The 17,257-nt window shown below is 39.2% G+C and overlaps 1 protein-coding gene and 1 pseudogene across 1 annotated transcript in view; one reads left to right on the top strand and one right to left on the bottom strand.

Annotated features, from left to right (window-relative positions):
- Positions 1-16,322, bottom strand: part of FAT3 (FAT atypical cadherin 3) — a 566,847-nt gene extending 550,525 nt beyond the window's left edge. Inside the window, exon 1 of the mRNA XM_011995004.1 lies at positions 13,031-16,322. Within this exon, the coding sequence (XP_011850394.1) occupies positions 13,031-16,322 (3,292 nt within the window). The remainder of the gene's footprint in view (positions 1-13,030) is intronic.
- Positions 1,909-2,671, top strand: LOC105550117 (annotated as a pseudogene).
- Positions 16,323-17,257: the final 935 nt, after the last annotated feature.

Raw genomic sequence — 17,257 nt, 5'->3', positions numbered from 1 at the left:
GCTAGATTTTTGTATTTTTTAGTAGAGACGGGGTTTCACCATGTTAGCCAGGATGGTCTCGATCTCCTGACCTCGTGATCCGCCCCTCTCGGCCTCCCAGAGTGCTGGGATTACAGGCTTTAGCCACTGTGCCCGGCCGCAAAATATCCAGATCAATTCAAAATTTCTATTCTCTTTCCCCTTGATTACATTTTACATCACATTATGTGAAGTGGTTGCAGCCAGTATGGAGATCTGTCTAAAAGAGAATTAAGTCGAGGATACATTTAATTTTCATTTAGTGGGATTATTTATATGACTCATCTTCAATTCCACATATATACATACAGTTGTTAGTCATTCCAGTGTAGAAATGGCTTCCAAAAACACTCCCACTATCCATTGCACTGAGACACCCAGCATTTTGGCATGGAAGTAAGACCAAAACTGGTATCACCATATGAATATAACCTGAGGTGGGTGGCACTAGAATTACGGCAGTGGTAGAGGAGAAATTAGGCTAAAATGAACAGAGCCAGAAGCTATTCTGTGGAAAACTACGAAATGATTAGACATGTAAATGTGTCATTAGAAGACGTTGTTCTTGCCTACAGAGTCAAAACGAAAGTTCTTTCCTGGATGATGCGGCATACAAGTTAAAAATGCACTGTAAGGTTTTTCTTTTGTTGACAAAACTCACAGAAACAGAAATTACTAGTTTTTTTTTTTGTTGTTGTTTTTTATGGAACACAGACTTGTAGCAGTATTATTAATAGCAAGAGTATCTGTAACAGTTTGTACGAAAAAGAAACTTGATAGAGGTTTTTCCAAATTTGACACAATGTTAAAAATTGACATGTCATTAAAAATAACAAGTTGTGACTTTGGAGAAATGGTTCTAAACTCTCAATAATAAAAACCACAAATTTCAGTCAACCACAGTAGCGAAAAAATTAAATAATCTTTCTTATTTTCTATGAATGATTACAAAATTGTTATCCTAGGGAAAGGCAATCAAGCAAAATTTCAACCCAAAAATGTAAGAAAAAAAGCATTAGAGATGTTTGTCAGGCATTTAAAAAAATACGGTTATTCTTCTGAGTTTTGTGATATCTGTCATATTTGTTGACTTTCAAACTTTTAAGTTGCTGTGATTGTTTTCCTTGTTCTAAACAAACACAATTTTGTTCTTATGATATTCTTTTTCTCAAAACAGGCATTCGAAATAGTATGAGCTTCAAGCCCCACAAAACTGGGATTCATTTCTGGGATTAGGCATTCCTCGACAATTAACCCTTGCTTATATAGCATTATCAACTCACTTCAATGCTCTAGTTATCCTTCATACTGTTGTGTCTCCAATTGGAATTTGTAAAACTCATCCCACAATGCCGAAGGATGAGCCTAAGGCCGCAGGGAACATGATGAATGATTAGTAGAAGACACTCATTCATGTTGTATCACATGATATACAATTAGATTACATGCTTTTCTGTCTCTACTATAAGTTTTTTTTTTATTTTTTTATTTTTATTTTTTTATTTTTGAGGCAAGGCCTTACTCTGTCATCCAAGCTGGACTGTAGTGGCATGATCACAGCTCACTGCTGCCTCAATTTCCCAGGCTTAAGTGAACTTTCCATGTTAGCCCTCCCCTGCCCCACTAGCTAGGACTATAGGTGAGTGTGCCACCATGCCCACCTTATTTATTTATTTATTTATTTATTTATTTATTTATTTATTTATTTTTAGAGAGAGGGTCTCACTATATTGCCCAGGTTGATCTTGAATGCCTGGGCTCAAGCAATCTTCCTGCTTTGGCTTCCCGAAGTGCTGGAATTACAGCTGTGCACCACCATGCCCAGTCTCTACTATCAGTTCTTCATTTAATCATCTGTACCAGTTGGCACCACATGCCCAGACAACCACCATGGCTGCCTATAAGCTGGTGCTGATCCACCACAGAGACAGCACGTGGAACCTGGAGAACTGCTTCAGTGGCTGGTACAATGCCAACCTGAGCCCGGCAGGCCACGAGGAAGCAAAGTACTGCAGGTAGGCACTGGGAGATGCTGGCTCTAAATTTGATATCTGCTTCTCCTCAGTGCAGAAGAGAGTGATCTTGACAATCCGGACAGTGCTAGATGCCACTGATCAGATGTGGCTGCCAGTAATGAGGACTTGACACCTCAATAAGGGCACTGTGGGTGTCTGACTGCAGTCAATAAAGCAGAAACTGCTGCAAAGCATGGCGAGGCCCAGGTAAAGATCTGGAGGTGTTCCTGTGATGTCCCACCACCTCTGATGAAGCCCAACCATCCTTTCTACAGCAACATCAGTAAGGATCACAGGTATGCAGACGTCATTGAAGATCAGCTACCCTCCTGTGAGAGTCTGAATGATGCTACCACCAGAACTCTGCTCTTTTGGAATGAAGAAATAGCTCCCCAGACCAAGGAGAGGAAATGGGTACTGATTGAAGCCCATGGAAACAGCCTCCCAACCATTGTCAAGCATCTGGAAGGTCTCTGAGGAGGCTATCATGGAGCTGAACCTGTCAACTGGTTATTCCCATTGTCTATGAATTGGACAAGGACTTGAAGCCCATCAGGCACATGCAGTTCTTGGGGGATGAAGAGACCATAGGTAAAGCCATGGAAACTGTGGCTGCTGAGGGCAAGGCCAAGAAGTGAGGGCTGGCAGGCAGGCTACTGTCCTCAGGAGCACCCTCCCTGTCTGTCACATCCCTGTGCACCTCCCTCCTGCACATGTCACACTGAGCACATCTGTAGGCATCTTAAGTTGTAACTGCAGATGGGGACCAGTGGCTCCCATTTTCATTTCAGCCATTTTGTCTCGTGTAGCCACTCCCTTTACGACCTCGTCAGAATAACGCTTCTAGGGCATGGGTTCTCAGTCCAAACTGAGGAAAAGCTCTCCTTTTCCAAGAGTGTTGAAAGGTAGTGACTTGGGTTTTTGCCAGTGCTTTGTTTACTAAGGACTTGTGGGGAGGAACCATTCTAAGTCATGACCAATGAGGAGAAGAAAGAGAGCCGATCTATTCCTGGAGCCAGTCCTGTGTTCTTCGGAGTCAGGCCATTGCCTGGGGGCTCTAGTCACTCAGTGGAAGATGAATGCAACCTGTATGGTGATGTGACAAACAACTCTTTCCTCCCTCACCCCAGAGAAGCTGGCTCTAGCAGGTTGAGATCAATCCTGACTTTAGTGTATGTGTTACCTTTACTTTTATAAAAGTATAGTGTATATAAATAATCCAAAACAATAACCTTTCTGGGGTTTCTTGTGGCAGTTGAAATAGTCCCACATGTGGTCATCAGAAAGTAAACCATTCCTCACACCAATATGGGATAAGCTCCCTGACCTATGCGGGGCAGGAGTGCCTCCTGCTGTTTATTTTAGAATCTCTCCCCCACCTTGTTTCATGGCTGTGAAATGCCTCTTGGTCCTAAGTGTGTCTTTCACTGACTGATTTCTGAATCATATTCTAGTTGCTTGGCCCTGCCACATAGGCCCAGTGTTCATTTGAGCACAACTGTACTAAGTCCTTTTTCCAGATCAGTATAATAAAGGAATTATGTACAATTTAAAAAATCATCTTTACATCCTCTTCAGTTCAAAGCTCTATAACAACAGAGAGCAGGTGCGTGATAAATGTGGAAATGAGAGAAGGAAGAAGTAGAGGTCAAGAAAAAGGAGAAAGGAAGGGGAAAAGGAAGAGAGGCAGGCTTTTAAGGAAGCAAATGGAAGAAAAAGATCATAAAAATGATTTAAACTCCATTTTACACATCTCAAAGGCAACTACAAAGTCTTTGTTTTTTTGTTTGTTTGTTTTTTTGTTTTTTTACCATTTGCCCATTTGCCATATCTTTTAGGGTATGTGTGTGTACCTCAAACTTTTATCTTAATTCATTTGTTTATTTGTTTGTTTTTGATACAGGGTCTCACTCTGTCACCCAAGCTGGAGTGCAATGGCACAAACTTGACTCACTGCACCCTCAACCTCCTAGGCACAAGTGATCCTCCCACCTCAGCCTCCCATGTAGCTGGGACCACAGGTGCACGCCACCATGCCCAGCTAAATTTTTTATTTTTTATTTTATTTTTGGTACAGATGGGATCTTACTTTGTTGCCGAGGCTAGTCATGAACTCCTGGGCTCAAGCGATCCTCCTGCCTTGGCCTCCCAAACAGCTAAGATTACAGGCATGAGCCGCTGTGCTTGGCCTTTTATTTTAATTCTTTCAACTTTTATTCACTTTCAGTTCAAGACATTTCATATGCGATCTGTTATTTTACTCAGTATTATTCTCACCAGCATACTGCTTTTTAAAACCAACTAGAATATTAACTATGTTATGCAAATGAAAATCCGTGAATTTAATCACAAAGAGTGGCCCAGAGGAGCCGCTAAGTCCTACAACATCCAATGGGAAAATTTCAAGAGTCCTATTATATTCAATAACTCGTATACCAATGCCCAGAATTTAATATAAATTGAACTGAATCCTACACACAACTCTTTGTAGATTCTGTCTGTCGATAAGAAATGCTTTCATAAAAACTGGCAAGTGAAAAATACAGACTACAGCCCATTTTAATTTTCATTTCATTTTCTTTTCAATGAAACATTGTGAATGTAGTGGCATCACATAAATATTTATCAAACTCTATAATTCTTCCAACTGTAATGATAAATAAAAGTATCTTTCAATGTGCATACAAAACACTAGCAGAAAACCATTCTTAGAAGACTGAAATGATATGCAAGCTATCTGAAGTCATGAAGGACAATAAATTTATCCCACTGCCTTCTGGAGAGCCACAAATACATGAAGCAATATAATCTGGTAGTTTTGGTAATCTGTGCTTACTAGGATTCTGAAATTTCACTGTTTGATAATTGAAGAAATAAAAATAACATAGCATCACTTGGCACTGGGGAAATGAGGACCCTGACCTGATGGGCTGATAAGCCATTGAAAATGTCTATTATTAAATATAAAAGGAAGACTGCATGCAGAGAAAAGACCACCCAAGTTTCCAGGTTGTAGGTTTGCCAACCTGTTTGGATTACCTCTTTATGACTGTCATTATTTTTATCATTTACTAGTTATACAGAGACAATAGCAGTTCAAGCCTGATACACAATGCAGACATAATTACAGATTTGAACCAACAGTACTATATTAAAACCTAAATTGCCTCAGCCCACAGTTATGAAAAGGTCAAGAAGAAGGCACCTGCTGAAAAGAGTAATAAAAACATGCCGTTTATGATTTTCCAGAAGCTTCTAATCCTTTCTCCCACCTGGCTTACATGACAACTACAAAGTTCATCAGAATGTTGTAGAGTGTTCAGGACTCCTCAGGGAAACATTATTTTTTTTCTCTCAAATAATTATGGCCAAAAAGTCTAGAGCCAAGAAAAGTTTCTGCTGTCACTTGATCATAACTTCATTCCTCTCCTTTGCCTGCTTGGGTCTCAAGGGGAAAATTTAAGGGCAAGCCTGGGCCAAAATGCAACAAGCCTCTTTTGATTTAGATGGGCAAGAGTAAAAATATCATCTCAAAAAAAGAATGAGGACAGGGGATGCCATTTATTGTGGATTTGTCATGAATTAAACCAAAGTTACCAAATAACATCTGTCTTACTCCTCAACTTGTCAAAGAGGAGTTGCCAGGCAAGTTTGGGGAAAAGAAGTTGGAAAGATTAACAACCAGCTATGAGACAAAATATGATTTCTGGTGCTTCTGAATATGAGACAAAAGAAGTTTATATTATATTACATTATGCAAGAGATATGCTACTATAGGAATTAATCACTCTTTTAAATATCTCGGCTGAAGCTAATGGTTTCTTCAATGACAAAGAGCTCCTCATTTTTCAAACAATACAGCTCTTCCATTTCTTGATTTTCACTCACCCACTCTTGACTATGATGATTAGAGGCTTTGGACAAAGAATATTAGACTCAGCACTGGCAGCTAGTGAACAGTTCTTCAATTGAACTAAATAAATAAAAGCTACTCAATTGTTTGCCTTTATTCTTTCCTTGGCCACCAGCTGAAATAAATCCTTTTTCCTGTAGAAGATCAAAGTACAGCATCACAATGTTTGAGAGCTTGAAAGATCCTGGTACCCTACCATCCGGCCAAACCCCTCTTTTTTCTGTCTGGTGACACAGGTTCTTTAGCAAAACAAAACTTGTCCTTTCATGGTAGAAAAGATGTGGAGAGCATAAGTTAGATGGGAAGATACAGTCCTGTGGTTTCACTTTCTTATCTTGTAAAATGAAAGCATTAGATAATTATTCTCTCTCTACTGTTGGTACTGAAATGTACCAACACATCAAAGCAGTATTACAGAAACTGTAGTAGAAATTGCTAGAAAATGTCGGTATGCAAAATATTTTAAAACTTAAAATCTATTTTAGAAATATTTAAATAAGAAAAATATTTTATCAGTCAAGGTCCTGGTGGAAAACAGATGGCACACTCAAACTGGATAGTGAGGAACATTTAATAAATAAACTATTTACAAAGGAGTGGGCAGAGTTTAAAGAAGTAAAACAAAAGAAAACAAAAATAGTGTGGTAATCTAGGGCTAGTAACAGCAAGGAACTGTTACCACCCATCCATGGAGGGATGCATCCAGCCCACAGTAACCAGTGTAGAAAGAGTCAAAGGGATGAATATACTGACCTGGCTCTCCTTCTTTCTTAGTTTCCCATTGGTGGAACCAAGAGATGTCAGACAGCAAAAGAGCCCACTGCCCAAAAAGCCTCTGGGCACAGAGCAGAAAGAAGAGTCAGAATGGATCAGAGAGGTGAATGGGAGACAGTTCGCCCAACTCTGAACACAATTATAAAGTTATTATTTATTTATTATTGGAATAATCTGTTCACAATATATATAATTAGCTTGACGGTAATTAATATGTCGCAAACACCTTTTTGGTTTGTCTATTTGAATTCAAAGAGTACATCAGGTCTCCTAAGCCTCTGCTAGGTCTATCAAAGCATTTGGAATAAAGAGCATTCTGTGCTCAGATATGCTGGGGAAATGCTTTCAAAAGCCTCGATGCAAAGAAAGGTAAATGTAAATGCATAGGCACGGAGCCTATGAGTCTTTCCTCGTAACAGCAGATATGAAAAAATAAGAAAATAACTGTCCATACCTCCTGGGATGACTGAATGAGACCATCTGTTTAAAGCAGTGTGCACAGAACTTGGCACACAAACAGATGGTGCTCAGTAGATGTTAAGCACTGCTGCCACTGTTACCAGCATCATCTCTTGCATCTGCATTGTGACCTGTCAGCTACCCATTTCTTACACCCATGCCTCTTTGTGTCACTAGCGCCTGGCGCAGTGCCTTACACATAGGCAGTGCTCAATTAATGTAAACTTATGAAGACGATTGTGAGAGTTGTCATGTGCTATGTCATGCTATTCTACTGTTCAGTAACTATTCACTCCTCTCTCCCTCTCCCCTGTTGGAGGAGTGTCATAGTCAGTTTAAGTTGCCATAAAAAAAATACCTTACAACCTTACACTGTTGGTAATTTGTAAGCAACAGAAATATATTGTTCACAGTTCTAGAAGCTGGGAAGTCCAGTATCAGGGTGCCAGCAGTGTTTGGAGAGGACTTGCTCCTCATAGATGCTGCCTGCTAGGTGCCTTCATATGGCAGAAGAGCAGGGGAGCTAGCTGGAGCCTCTTTTATCAGGACATTAATCCCATTCATGAGGGTGGAATCTTCCTGATTCAATCCCTTCCCAAAAGCCCCACGTCTTAACACCATACATTTGTTATTAGGTTCTAACATGAGCTATGGGGGGTGGGGGAGGGGTGCACAAACATTTAGGACATAACAAGGAATATTCTTTTCTGCTCCACAGTGCTGAGCTTGACCCTATGACCTGCTTTGGCCGATGGAACGTGAGCCAGTTTTGAATAGAGGCCTTAAGAGGCACTGCAAGTTTGCAGCCCTCTTGAGCTCCTGCCTCTCACTTTGAGAACATCACATCCCAGATAGTGAGTACTCCTTCAGCCTGGGTCCTGGAATAAAAAGACATGTGGATCAGATCCTAAGTCAATCCAGTCTGCCACAGTGCTGTTTCAGCTGTTCCCTCAGAGTCTGGGGCAAGAAAAAAATATTTCCATAAGCCAGTGAAGTTTCACAATTGTTTGTTATATAGCAATAATCCAGAAAAATCTGACAAATACATATGTGTAACAAGGTTATGATGGCATGCTGGACTGAAAAAGAGGGACAATAACATGAGATTTTTTTTTTTTTTTTTGAGACGGAGTCTCGCTCTATCTCCCATGAGATTTTGAGTCCATTACACTAGAGTTGAAATCTTAGCTCTGAACAGCTACCAGATGTGTGACCCTGTCTGGGCAAGCCTCAGTGATCCCTACCTTGTTGCATTACTGTGACAATTAGCAATAGTATCTAAAATGTACCTTGCACAATGCCTGCCACAAGATAGGTACTTGATAAATGGAAGAAATAATCCAATTAGTAATAAAGGATGGCAAAATACCTTCCCAATTATCCATGATTAAAGTGCTAATTGGAAATTGTTCATCTCAATTAAATGTTTCTTTAATTAACCAGATAAATAGAAAGGGTGAAACCATTGCTCAAGTTTGTAGCTTCCAAAATATTTATAGAAAATTACATTTTGAGATATATACTGTGCTCTTTCTAAAACGGTGTAAAACCTCAGAGTAGTCAAGAATATGAATCCCTGTTGTGTCAAAGAATAAGAATGCATTCTTTGTGAAGAAAAAAAAATGATTAAATTGCATCTTCCAGACTAGTGATTTAAATCGTGATCAAATCCACTATAGTCTGGGAGGCCCCCATTTAATCCATTTACTGTGAACATTATTAAACATTTATTAAATGCTTGTGCATAGCAAAGAATTTCAAAGGTATGGTTTGGTTCGCAGAGCTCCAAGAAAGTCAAGAACATAAAACTACTAAATGTATCAACTAATCCCAGCACACACACTGTCACAAAACGTTAAGCACTACAATTACTGAAGCATAGAAATAGATTTTTATCCATTGGGAAAGCATTCAGAAAAAATCACCACTAATAAATAATAAAAGATTTATTTGAATTGTAAAAGTTGACTAGAAAAGAAATTTATTTAAGACATGAGCTCAAGTCTCTGCCTTTCAAAAAACTAATAAAAAATAATTTACAGAAAAGATACATATAATCTGGTAGCCATTGTCTGAGTAGCTCAAGTAAATTTAGGGTAGTGTTTGCAAACCACATGAGGAGGAAATGCTTGAAAAGCTTCAATGAAGATTCCTGGGCTCCCACTCCAGACCTATTGAATGACAAGCATTGGGAATTTGGCCTGTGAATCTGCATTTGTTAACAAACCCTCCAGGTGACTCATGTGTACTCTGAGAGCTGCTAACCAATGCAAACCCTTGGGTAATCTTTGGCAGCTGACTTAAAGGTTTTAAAAGCCTCAAATCCAAGCAAGTCTAGGCCATTCTATGCCCACAGGTTAAATAAAGACAAAGGAGTCTAGCCCTGAGAGTCAGTAATCGCTACAGGGCTAAACAGCTTTTCATTCTGCCAGCAACTCAAACCATATTTTTTTTTTTTAGCACTTGGAAGCAAAAAACTGATGGATCATTCAACAGTAGTATAAACTCAACAGCACCAAGGTGATGGCTTCTCTTATTGGGCATACAATTGCCAAACTTCTCTTCAGCCCTAGCATCACCTGGAAACAAGTCCAGGTGGTCATTCCTCATCAGCTCCTTGGGCTTAGATTCTAAAATCTAGAAGTGCTGAGATGAGAGAAAGAAAGATGGTTAAGATTCTATGGACACTCTTATCTTCATAAAAAAACTCAACAAGCCCAAACCTTTTTTCCTGTAATACAGAGAAAAAACCCAGTTGTGTTTTCTAAGAGAAGGGAACAGAATGAAATAATAAAGGAGGAAAGACATTGCTACTATAATTTTAAAACTATGAAAAAATCAGAAACATGAAAGAATTGAAAGAAAAGGGCACTGGATTAGGACTGAGGAGATGTGGGTTCAAGATGCAGCTTATATCCTCTAAAACCTGTGTGACCTTATAAACTCACTTAGCTACTCTTTAACTCAAAGGAGTTAATGTTTATAGGAAAGAGGTTTTTAAGTCACAAAGCAATGTGAAAATATAAGTGGCATTAGTATCGCTGATGACAAAAGTTTTTATTTTTATTTTTAATTGTTATTTTTTTTAAGACAGGGTGTCACTCTGACACCCAGGCTGGAGTGCAGTGGTGCAGTCACTGCTCACTGCAGCTTCATCCTCCTGGACTGAAGTGATCCTTCTGCCTCAGCTTCCTGAGTCACTGGGACTACAGGCATGCACCACCACACCCAGCTAATTTTTTGTATTTTTTTGTAGAGATGGAATTCCACTATGTTGACCAGGCTAGTTTGGGACTCCTAAGCTTAAGAGATCCACCTGCCTTGGCCTCCCAAAGTGCTAGAATTATAGGCATGGGCTACCATGACTGGCCAATTAAAGGTTTTTTTTTTAATACATATATAATTCTGAATATAATGGAGCAAACGCAAATACATATCTTTTCTAAGTAATACCCAAGGTAGAAACATTGTAGCAAGTTACCTGTGGGAAAATCTAGGCCACTAATACCAAATTGTTCCTACTTTTCACTGTATCAGGTAAACCAAAATGCAACTTCCTGATTAAAGAAAAAAAACAACTGGGTATGACTTGATGTAGTCATCTATATAGCAGTGGTGAATGATTCAGTTCGAACTTTTCCTATGACCTACCTACCCACATTTACCTGAGTCTCAACGCTAAGTTCATCACTAGGGAGCCATACAAACAATGGGACTATAAAGAAATCAGGAAGGTTAATCAATGACCAGCACCATTAGTCAATAAGTCCAGGGTTGCAAGGATTTTGAAACCTGTTTAATACTTTATTGCCTTACAGATTTTAGCTCAACACCAAATTTCAGTGTAGTTGGGAACATGCAAGGAAATTCCAACTTATCGTGAGATGGGTGAGAGCAAGGTACACTGCAGTTACACGAAGCTAAGTTTGAAAGTAGGCTCCATATTCTATGTCTTCTCTGAACCTCAGTTCATGAGTTGGTAATTATCAGTCCCACCTCATGGTGTTGTTGGAAGAATTAAATAAGACCTGTCTATAAAACCCTCTGTACAGTGTCTGGCACATTGTAAGTACTCAATGAACTCATTATTATTAGTAGTAAAGTATTAGTACAGAGTAGGCACTCGGTAAAGGCTAGTTCCCCTCTTTTAACGTTTTGTACTTAAAAGGCAGACATATATTCCAACCAAATTTTAAGGGATACATGATAACATACAGTATGTGGCAAAGTCAGGGTGAAATTTCCTAACATTGACTTTTTAATCTACTATAGCTATGAAGACCAATTTTACAATTTACACTGGCCATAATTAGAGCCTATGTATACAAAAGCTATAGTTTAAACTTGAGATGGCACATACAGCTTTCTTGCTACCTAATATTTAATATAGTTTCTTAAATCATTTTTCTGGTATTGTGGATATACAGTTAGTATGTCTATAGGGATACCTTCCTACCTCCTGTTCTAATCATCATCACTGGGACTGTTATGAACAGAATGTACATATATGTCCCCTACAAATTCATACTCAGAAGCCCTAAACCCTTATGTAACGCTATATAGAGATAGAACCTTTGGGAGGAAGTTAGGTTTTGATGAGGTCATGAGGGTACAGCCTTAATGATGGCATTAGTGCCCTTATGGGAAGAAAAATTCCAAAGCCTGCTCTCTCTGCCATGTGGGGACACGGCAAGAAGTTGGTAGTTGGCAAGCCCAGAAGAAGGCCTTCATCTTGACTGTGCTGGTGCCCTGATCTTGGACTTCCAGCTTCCTGAACTATAAGAAATAAATGTCTATTGTTTAAATCACCCAGTCTGTGGTATTTTGCTGTAGCAGCTTGAGCTGACTAAGGGAGCAAAAGCACTCTATGAATATTGTGGATAAGTATCTAATGTATGTAAATGAGCTCTGAAAATGGTAAGGTGCTAATATTACCATTTAAACAAGACTAGGGAAGACACAGGCCCTCACTTGAGATGTCTACAATCTAAAGTCTAGAGAAATGCACAGTGCTAGCAAAGGAACAGAAACATACACATACACAGAGACATGCATGTGTCCAGGCACATGAACATTTTAAAGACAAATAGCGACAATAACAAGTATTTCTAAAAACCTGTATCTTTATCTATGAATGAATGATTTTAAAAGTAAGTCAGAAGCAATAAAAATACTGGAACAATTTTGCCCCATATTTTTAAATGTTTTGTAAAAAATCTCCTTACAAATAAATTCTTAAAATCAATTTTTATAAATGAAATTCATCGCAAGAGTCATTTATTCCATTAAGAAAGCATTTGTAGAAGCACACCTCCTTATATTAATGGAGCTACAGAGTGCAAATGTCCATCGTTCAAGGACCAGACGAACCCATGAAAGATAAAAGACCAAGCAACTAATGCAATATCACTTCTGCAAAGCCTTACTGTAAAGGGAAAGATTCTTATATAAGATCCATTTGAAAATCCATTTCACACTTCTAACTTAAAGCCAATTCAAATGTAATTTACTTTATCAGATTCCTTCATTTAGAGAGGGTCAGGAGTACAATCAACAGAAGTGACAATTACTTAGCCTTATCAAAAGATGACCTGGTAGCAGTAGTGCTGAGCAAGAAAAAACAAAACAGAACAAACCAGGACTCCCACTGGAAACCACGGCTGTTAGTGTCTAAACAGATCTTCTAACAAACCAGAACATTCTAAGAAAAAGCATCTACGTGCGTCGTCTCTGCACCAAATGCAACCTCATTCATCATTCTATTTTAGTGGCCTAACATTCCTTTACTTTTCCAATGTTGACCATTTAAAAGAGTTGAAACAACACTCTTGGCACAAAATATTACACTTACCACTCTCGTCGTCTATACTGAACCTTCCAAGACCACTGCCATCCCTGATGGAGTACTGGATCTCTCCATCCCTTCCGGAGTCTTCATCTCGAGCAGTCACCTGCAGCACACTTGTTCCAATGCGTGAGTTTTCTTTTACAGATCCAACAACAGCAAAGTCTGGGAAATAGGGAGTGTGGAGGTTTTCATTGACATCCACCACTTCCACCTCAACAAAGGAAACAGATGACAGAGAGACAGGCCGCCCTTTGTCTTTGGCCCTCACAGTAAGGTTATAGAATTGCTGTTTCTCATAATCAAGCTCTTTGCTCAAGCGGATGGCCCCACTTGCTTTATCTATTTCAAATCTCCCATTATAGTCATTGACCAAGGAATAGCGTACTTGACCCCCCAATCCAAGATCTGGATCATGGGTCTCAAGCCAAGCAATGACAGTGCCAACAGGGAGATCTTCAAGAACCTTCACACTATAGCTACTGGGAATGAAAGCCGGGGAGCAGTCATTGACATCATCTAAAAAAACTTTAAGAGTGACAACTGAAAACAGTTGCTGACCACTTTCTGCCTTGTCCCTGGCTTCTATTTTCAAAGAATAATTGGCTTTGGATTCCCGGTCCAACTGGTCGGCTACATAAACGATTCCAGTTGAGCTATTGATGGCAAACTGCTGTGTATCTGTCAAGACTGAGTAAGTCACTTCACCATTAGAACCTAAGTCTTTGTCTCTGGCTTCCACTTGAATGATTTCAGTACCAATGCCTGAACTTTCAAGAATGTTAACTGAGTAACTGTCTTGAATAAAAACTGGGCTATTGTCATTAGCATCCTCCACATTGATGGTCAGCAGTCTCCATGAGGATTTCTGTGGATTACCTAAGTCATAGATGGTGATATTAAGGAGATAGAGGTCTGTGTGTTCTCGATCCATGGGCATAAGGACTTTCAGCTGCCCAGTTTCCATATCAATATTAAAGCAACTATCCGTATTTCCATCTGATATTGTAAATAGCACTTTTCCATTGAAGCCAGAGTCGGCATCATAGGCTTTAATCTTCAGAATGTTAGCACCAACTGGCAGATCCTCCTTTACAGCCACATCAGAAGGAAAAGACTTGTCAAAATATGGTCCCTGCCTATTAATTGAATAAAAGTCAAGAAATCCATCTTCCAGATTCAGTTTCCCATTTGCTTTTGCCTTAATGAGTAGCTTCTCTGCCAGCTTTTGAGCCACACGAGTTTCTCTGCAGCTGAAGCTCTTTGAAGACACTTTCCCATGTAGGACGGAAATGTTAATAGACATAGGGTCTGCAAGATTCTCTCCATCAGTTGCTGTAATTCTGAGGGCAAAATTGCCATTTTTAATGCCAGAATTTGTCAGTGATTTTTTAAGCTGTAAAACACCAGAGTCTGGGTTTAAATAAAAGAAGCCAAGTTCATTTCCAGAAATTATTTTGTACTTTACAAGTTCAAGTTCATCAATATCGATCGCTGAGACTGCTGTGATGTGTCCACCGACTGGAAAGTCATATGAAATAACTCCCTGGCAAGCCACTTTTTCAAAGAGAGGGCTGTTGTCGTTGACATTTCCTATTCGAATAGTCACATTGACCTCACTTTCATGGCGGTACGGCGAACCCCAGTCAGAGGCTCTAACAATGAATCTGTAAATTTCTGGGGAGGATTCAAAATCCAATTCTTCAGTTGTGCTAATAACACCTGTAAACTGGTTAATGGCAAATGGTAACAGATTCAGGCTAGCGATACTATAGGTGATGTACCCATTTTCCCCTTTATCCTTATCAGAAGCTGAAACTGTTAGAACACTGGTTCCCACCGGAACACTTTCATTCACATTAGCATCGTAGAGTGGTTGCTGAAATTCTGGGGTGTGGTCGTTCGCATCTTCTATGCTGATGGTGACTTGTGTTTTTAAATCTCCTTCCTTGTTTGTCACCTCCAGTTTATAAACCTCCTTCTTAACAGTATTCAGTGGCTGTGCTGTAACAATCAGACCTGACCGAGGATTAATTTTGAAGTACACTGCATCCTCACCAGGAGATAATTTGTATTCCACATCTATCGGTTCAGGACTTAGTTTTACTATAGCAACCACGACACCAGGAGGGGAAAATTCACTTACGCTCACATCGTACACTTCTTTTTCAAATCTAACGGGGACAGTGTCTCTTGTGGGGTTGCCAATGTGGACTGCCTTTAATGCTGAAAATTTTTGAGGAGATCCCTTGTCTTTTGCTTGAAGAGTGAGATTGTAGCCATAGGGAAAGCTCTCCCAGTCAATCTGCTTCCTCTCCTTAATCTTGTACTCATTCAACCACTTTCCTTCCTTAGCCAGGAAGAACTGATCTAAAGGATCCCCAGCCACGATGGAAACAGATTCGATCTCTCCATTGGCTCCATCATCTAAGTCATCAACTGTCACCACTGCATATGTCGGCTCTTTTTCCAATGAGAAAGGAACATGAGTGACTACCTGGATTGTTGGGGCATGTTCATTTATGCGCTCAATGTGAACATAAAGCTTTGCAGTACTGCTCACTCCATTGTTTCCATACAGTTTCATTCCCCGGTCCACAGCCAAAATTTCCAGATCATACCTATTCTTTTCATCATAATTTAATCGGCCACTTAAGGAGATGACACCACTCGTGGGGTGAACTGAAAAGAGATCAACTTTATTTTTAAAGTAGTAGTAGAATTCTCCATTGGAACCAATATCTGCGTCTGTTGCAGTCACCTGGGCGACACTAGTCCTTAGAGGTGTGCTTTCTGCTATGGTAACAGAGTATGTTGTGGGTGAAAACAGAGGTCTCAGATCATTCATATCTAAAACCTGTATATTCACTTTGGTCCATGCTTCCAAATCCTCTCCTCTGACAGAACCTTTTACTATCAATAAATAATTATCCTGGATTTCCCTATTTAATATGGCAGAATTGCCACCTTTAGTTCTTATTCTGAGAAAACAGAAATCTGCAATGATGACTTCCTCTGCTTTGAAAAAGCCTTCCTCATCTCCGGACACTATTCTGTATTTGATATCCCAGGACAGATCTATTAAGGTGATGCCCATTCTACTCTGGCTGTTGACGTAGGTCCTTGCTGCTGAGTTCTCATACACGGTAGCATTATAAATGGAATGTGTGAAGTGGAAGCCCAGGGGCCCAGTCCCCGGCAGCCCCTGGGAGACGGTGGCCAAAAGCTTGAAAAGCAGGAGGATGAGGCAACAAGGAGGAGGCCGTGCACCCACACAGTGTCCCATAATTATATCCATCACATCATACTTCCATCCTGGAGGGGAAGAAAGAGAGAGAGAAAAGATAAATTAACCATCCTAGAAGAAGTGGGAGAGTGGGAAATAACTATTAGGAAACCATGCTTTTCAAAACTTTATCATAAAATCTTTTGATTAAAACAGCAATATAAGAAAAAATTAGAAACCTCGCCACTACTAGGAAATGAGGAACCCAAGATTACTAGAATTTAGCCGAATCTTGTAAGAATTTTTTTCAAGTGACACTTTGTTTTAAATAACACTTTTATACTGCTGACAGGGTTGTTCATTGGTACAAGATTTCTTACATTCTGAAGGTCAAGTTAGAGGTATATATTGGAGGTCTTAAGTGCATTTACCTTTGACTTAGAACTGCCTTTGTAGTAATTATCCTATAGAAACATTTAAACACGTATCTGTTATAGCACATTTTAAAGTAACAAAAAAAAATTGAAGAGATGCTAAATGCCTATCAATAGAGGACTGAATAACTCATGATATATTCATAAAATAAAATAATATGGAGTCATTAAAAATAGAGATATAAAAGATGTGCATTTTCAGATGCAGTAAGATATAATGCTAAGGAAAAAGAGGTCATCAACAGCATATATAGCATGAGTTCTATTATTATATAAACATCTATATGTGCAACTGAATCTTTATATTTAAAAAGGATTAACTGTGTTGTGGGATTTGGTGGCATATCTGCATTTTCTAATTTTTCTTTAATGAACATTGTTCATCAGTAGTTATGTAACTAATTTTATAATTATAATCTTTTAAAAATGTTTCAAGGTATTACCATCTTTCATTGTGTTTACTTTTAAACTGATCAAGGCATATACATAATGCAATGCCGTGAGAATGAACAAAGTGTCAAGTTACAAAGCAGAGACAATAATCCCTAAGGAGTTATATGACTGGAGTGATAT

Source organism: Mandrillus leucophaeus, unplaced genomic scaffold (assembly GCF_000951045.1).
Source record: "Mandrillus leucophaeus isolate KB7577 unplaced genomic scaffold, Mleu.le_1.0 Scaffold465, whole genome shotgun sequence".
Classification (NCBI taxonomy): Eukaryota; Metazoa; Chordata; class Mammalia; order Primates; family Cercopithecidae; genus Mandrillus; species Mandrillus leucophaeus.
This window is presented reverse-complemented; position numbering and strand designations above follow the sequence as displayed.